The 6,000-nt window shown below is 36.5% G+C and overlaps 1 protein-coding gene across 6 annotated transcripts in view; it reads right to left on the minus strand.

Moving 5' to 3' along the window:
- The window catches only part of RPAP1 (RNA polymerase II associated protein 1), a 227,147-nt gene that overhangs the window by 76,899 nt on the left and 144,248 nt on the right, over positions 1-6,000 (minus strand). For all 6 annotated transcript variants that reach the window (XM_053697817.1, XM_053697819.1, XM_053697814.1 and 3 more), the window contains exons 16-17: positions 5,257-5,436; positions 957-1,158 (exon numbers count right to left, since the gene is read on the minus strand). In XM_053697817.1, the coding sequence (XP_053553792.1) occupies positions 957-1,158; positions 5,257-5,436 (382 nt within the window). The remainder of the gene's footprint in view (positions 1-956; positions 1,159-5,256; positions 5,437-6,000) is intronic.

Here is a 6,000-nt window from a genome sequence, read left to right on the forward strand (position 1 = left end):
ATATGCTGTACGCTCCTTTTTTGGAGCCTAACGCAGCCATTCTGTGGACTCTCAATACCAGAGTTATTTTAAAGGTGCGGCCAGAAAAAAGCCAGCGTTAGCTACGCGGGTCGTTACCGACAAAACTCTAAATCTAGCCGTTAGTTATTTCCAATGTTAGTAAATGCTCTTTATCATCTTGCTGAGAGATGGAGCCCACAAACTGCATAAATACAATAATGATGTTTTCCAGCTCTTGTTATCAGGCCTCCTATTTCCTTAGCTCATGCATTATTTTGCAATCAACAGACATTTAACTGTGTTACTACTGAGAAAGGTTGTATACTATATGTTGTAATCTAAAACAACCTCAACAAAAAATCAAACTAAGAAAATGAACTTGGTATTTTCCTTACATGGACAGTAAAGTCAAAATTAAATGTTCATAATTTTGACAGATAAAGTAATTTTAAATAACTTTCAAATTTACTTATATTATCCATTTTGCTTCCTTCACTTGGTATCCTTTGTTGAAGGTAAAACTACTTAGGTGGATAGGAGCTTAGGAGTGTGCATGTGTCTTTAGGATTCTATGGCAGCAGAATTTACAACAATGTATAACATTGCTGTAAACATTTTACAAACACTCCCAGATAGCTATAAAAACATGTGCATGCTCCTGATCTCACCTAGGAATACTCTTTAACAAAGGATACAAAGAACGTTTTACGTTTAATTTTGGACTATATTGCTCCTTTAAAAAACATTACCTCTAACAAACCATATTTAAATACGCTTCATTTGGTGTAGCATTATGTTACAAATAAAACACTTCTATTTATAAAAACAATCCATTTGTATTTCCTTATAGACTGTAAAGAAGGAAAAGAAAAAAAAAAACTGCAGGTAAAAATGAGAGCCATAAGAAACGAGCTACTGAGTTAAGAGGTCCAGCCCAGTGTTCTTTTTGCACTCACCTGCCGACTGGCCGCCTGATAAAAAGATGCAAGAAAATTAATACAAGCTATTGTGAGAGGTTGAACAATTTCCCACACATTAGCGCTGGAAACTTCTTGAAGGCATCTTCTGAGACATCCTTCCACTAATGGTACAAGCCCAGTCACGTGACACCATGACACAGGAGGAGGCGGGATTTGCTGATCTACTTCTGCTGCTGAGCTGAAAAGCAAACAGAAAGTTACCTCAATTATTTAACTTTAGTTTGCCTGTTGCATAAAGCAGCTATTCTATCTCTGATCAAACTAACATATTTCTCTTGATATCCTTTGTTAAAACATATCCATAAGAATATAACGCCTAGATTACGAATTTTGAGCACTAAAAGGAAATTAACAAACGCAACAAAAGTGGCGTTATTTAATCCCCTATAGTGCTGCCATTAAACACCTGCGATAACGGAAAGAAAAGCTCTGTAGCGCAGCCCCATTGAGGTCTATGGTGAAAAAGAAACTAACGTTTAAACCTAACACCATAACATAAACCCTACGTTTAAACACCCTTAATCTGCTGCCCCTGACATTGTCGACGCCTGCCTACAGTTATTAACCCCTAATCTACCGCTCTCAATATCATTGCCACAATATTAAAATTATTAACCCCTATTCCGCCGCACACCCCAACATCGCTGTCAGTATATTAAAGTTATTAACCCCTATTCCGCCGCTCCCCGACATCGCCGCAACTAAATAAAGTCATTAACCCCTAAACCTCTGGCCTCCCACATCACTACCACTAAATAAACCTATTAACCCCTAAACCACCAGCCCCCTACATCGCAACAACCTAAATTAAACTATTGGCCCCTACACCTACCCCTAAACCTAACCTTAAACCTAACCCTAACACCCCCTAACTTTAACATAATTAAAATAGATCTAAATTAAATTTACAATTATTAACTAAATAATACCTATTTAAGACTAAATACATACTTACCTGAAAAATAAAACCTAAGCTAGCTACAATATAACTAATAGTTATATTGTAGCTAGCTTAGGTTTTATTTTTCTTTCACAGGTAAGTTTGTATTTATTTTAACTAGGTAGACAAGTTAGTAAATAGTTATAAACTATTTACTAACTACCTAGCTAAAATAAATACAAACTTACCTGTGAAATGAAACCTAAGCTGCCTTACACTAAAACCTACCATTACAAAAAATAAAAAAATAAAAGTATCCAAAAAAATATATTATTCCTATTCCAATACCCTTTAAAAAAAAAAAAAAAAAAAAAAAAAAAAAGCCTAATCTAGAATAAACTACCAAGGGCCCTTAAAGAGCCTTTTGGGGGGCCTTAAAATGGCCCTTTGTAAGGCATTGCCCTAAGTTAAACAGCTCTTTTGCTACAAAAAAAACAAACACCCCCTAAAAAAATACATTACACAAAATAAACAAATTATCAAAAATAATATAAATTATTCCCATTCTATTACCCATTAAAAAAAAAACACCCCAGAAACCTAATCTAGAATAAACTACCAATGGCCCTTAAAAGGGCCTTTTGTAGGGCATTGCCCTAAAGATATCAGCTATTTTTGTGAAAAAAAAAACATACAAATACCCACTAACATTACAAACCCCCACCCACCAAACCCACTAAATAAAAAAAAATATCTAAAAAACCTAAGCTACCCATTGCCTTGAAAAGGGCATTAGTATAGGCATTTAGCTCTTTTGCTGGCCAAACCGTTATCTTTAAAAAAAAAACCCCACCCAAAAAAAACTTTAAAAAAAACACTAAACCCCGACGATCGCCTTACAGCTTTTAAAGTCCCACTTGAACGATCTTCATCCCGGCGGAGAAGTCCTCATCCAAGCGGTGAGAAGTCTTCATCCAGGCGGTCTCTTCAAACTTCATCCAGACGGCATCTTCTATACGAATCTTCAATGCAAGGTAAGCGATTCTTGCATTCCTATTGGCTGACAGATTTGAATCTGCCAACAGAATTAGAGCTGCTAAAATCATATTGGCTGATTTGAACAGCCAATAGAATTTTAGCAGCTCTAATTCCTATTGGTTAATTCAAATCTTTCAGCCAATAGGAATGCAAGGGACGCCATCTTGAATTCGCGTACCTTGCATTGAAGATTCAGTGTACGGCAGCGACCATATGAAGAGGATCCTCCGCGCCAGATGTCTTCAGGATGGACCCGCTCTGCGCCGCCGCGATGAAGATAGAAGATGCCCCCTGGATGAAGACTTCTCGCCGCTTGGATGAGGACTTTGCTGCCGGGATGAAGACTTCTCGCCGCCTGGATGAATATCGTTCAAGAGGGACTTCAAAAACTGTAAGTGGGTCGTTGGGAATTAGTGTTAGGTTTCTTTAAGGTTGTTTTTTTTAGATTAGGGTTTGGGCAGCAAAAAAAGCTAAATGGCCTTTTAAGGGCAATGCCCATACAAATGCCCTTTTCAGGGCAATGGGTAGCTTAGGTTTTTTAGATTTAAGTTTTTTGATTTGGGGGGATGGTTGGGTGGTGGGTTTTACTGTTGGGGAGATTTTTGTATTATTTTTTTTTTACAGGTAAAAGTTCAATTTTAACTTAGGCAATGCCCTACAAAAGGCCCTTTTAAGGGCCATTGGTAGTTTATTGTAGGCAAGGGTTTTTTTTAATCTGGGTGGGCTTTTTAATTTTGATAGGGCTATTAGATTAGGTGTAATTCTTTTTTATTTTTGATAATTTTGTTTGTTATTTTCCGTAATTTAGTGTTTGTTATTTTTTGTAATTTAGTATATTTTTTTTTTGTAATTAGATACTTTGTAATTTTTAGAGTAGTGTTAGGATTTTTGGAATGTGTAGTTGTAGTTTAGTTTATTTATTTGGTAGTTAGTTTAATTTTAGTTTAATAGTTATATTAGTTTAATTTTTAGTTTAAACTTAGTTTTTTTAATTTGACAGATAAGTTTAAATTTAATTTAAGCTAGGGAAATTGTCATTTTAATATAACGTTGGGGGGGGCGTTAGGTTTAGGGGTTACTAGTGTAAATTAGTTTATTGCGATGTGGGGGGCTTTCGGTTTAGGGGTTAATAGGTTTATTATAGTGGTGGCAGAATTAGGGCTTAACTTTTGTATAGTGGGCGATGTGGGTGGACGGCAGCGGTTTAGGGGTTAATAAACTTTAGTATAGTGGTGACGATGTTGGGGAGCGGCGGAATAGGGGTTAATAAATTTATTATATTGTTTGCGATGCGGGAGGGCCTCGGTTTAGGGGTTAATAGGTAGTTTATGGGTTTTAGTGTACTTTTTAACACATTAGTTATGAGTTTTATGTTACAGCTTTGTAGAGTAAAATACATAACTACTGACTTTAGATGGCAGTACGGATCTTGTCGTTTTAGAGTATAACGCTCGCTTTTTAGCCTCCCAGAGAAACTTGTAATACCAGCACTATGGGAATCCCATTAAAAAATGTAATTTTTACGAGTGCGGTACTGACGTTGCATTACAGGCTAAAAGGCTTGCAGTACACCTATACTGACAAGACTTGTAATGGCTGCGGTGCTATTTAAACACTGAAAATATGGTATTTTCAGCGTTAAGAGCCGTAAGGCACAACTCGTTATCTAGCTGTAAGTGAGGTGAGTTTAGAACTGTGCACATCGGCTGACCACTATATGGATAACAATTTTAGAAACATTGTTGCAAACACTGCTGCCATATTAGTACTCAAGACACATGTATGTTCCTGAGTCTACCTCAGTATGCTCTCATGCAAAGCAGCTAATTTTTAACAAAGTAAATTTAATAGTAGAAGGAAACTTGAAAGATTTTTTTTTTTTTATTGTACGTGATTTCTATATCCCTTTAAGGATTTACCTGAGAATACATGGATAAGCCAGCAGCACAAAACTAAATCCAACAGATAATGTGAACCCAAAATAGTGACTAACAATATCTATATATATTAACCTAAAGGTGAAACAGTTCAATATGAAATAGGTTACCCCAATGCAAAGCAGAGGTACAGCAGTTTTGAAACATTCCAATTTACTTCTATTGTCTAATTTGCTTCATTCTTTAGATATCCTTTGTTGAAGAAATAGCAATGCACATGGGTGAGCCAATCACACGAGGGATCTATGTGCAGCTACCAATTGGCAGCTACCGAGCCTATCTAGATATGCTTTTCAGCAAAGGATATCCTTTGAATGAAGCAAATTAGATAATAGAAGTAAATTAGAAAGTTGTTTAAAATTGCATACTCTTTCTAAAACATGAAAGAAAAAAAAATTGGGTTTGGTTTCCCTTTAAGTACCTGCGAAGCTGAGCCTCCAGTTCTGCCGTGCAGCCAGCAGTTTGCGTCACGTGAGTTAGAAGGATTACAACAGCAGCCATTCGCTGGAAGATGAGATGATGCGTATAGTTTTCCACTTTACAGCCACCAATAAGGTGGGGTAGAGACTGCAGAATCTTCACAAGGACAGGATACAGCTCCCTAAAAACAGAACAATAAAAAAGCAGAGATCAGGAAAGCTGATAAATGATTGCAACCAACTTTATCAGTCCCAAGGTAGATTAAAAAAAAAAAAAGGCTAAACAAAAGATAATTAATAAAGCACTAAATCAAGAGCCTATAATATAGTTTGTAACATTGTTTGTTGCTACCAACTAGCCAATAGAGAGATGGGTCCCTGAATTAAAGAGACATTAAATACATTGTAATTATGGGCAGATTATGAGTGGAGCGCAAAATGGCGCTTTACGAGCGTGATATTTAAGCTCCACCCGTAATACCAGCACATGCAATTGCCTGCTGGTATTTTAAGTGCCCTGCATATATTAGCGCTGCGGAATCTGTTGGCGCTCTACAAATAACCAATGATAATAATAATAATAATAATAAAGCGGTGCCATAGGCTCTAATGGGAGCCTCGTTCTCATGCTATGAGACACGGCATGAGAACTAGAGCAGAGAAGGGGGTTAGTTGCAAAGTGATGGGCAGCAAATGTAAATATATATGTATATGAATATAAACATATATATTTATGTATCACACAA

Source organism: Bombina bombina, chromosome 1 (assembly GCF_027579735.1).
Source record: "Bombina bombina isolate aBomBom1 chromosome 1, aBomBom1.pri, whole genome shotgun sequence".
Taxonomy (NCBI): domain Eukaryota; kingdom Metazoa; phylum Chordata; class Amphibia; order Anura; family Bombinatoridae; genus Bombina; species Bombina bombina.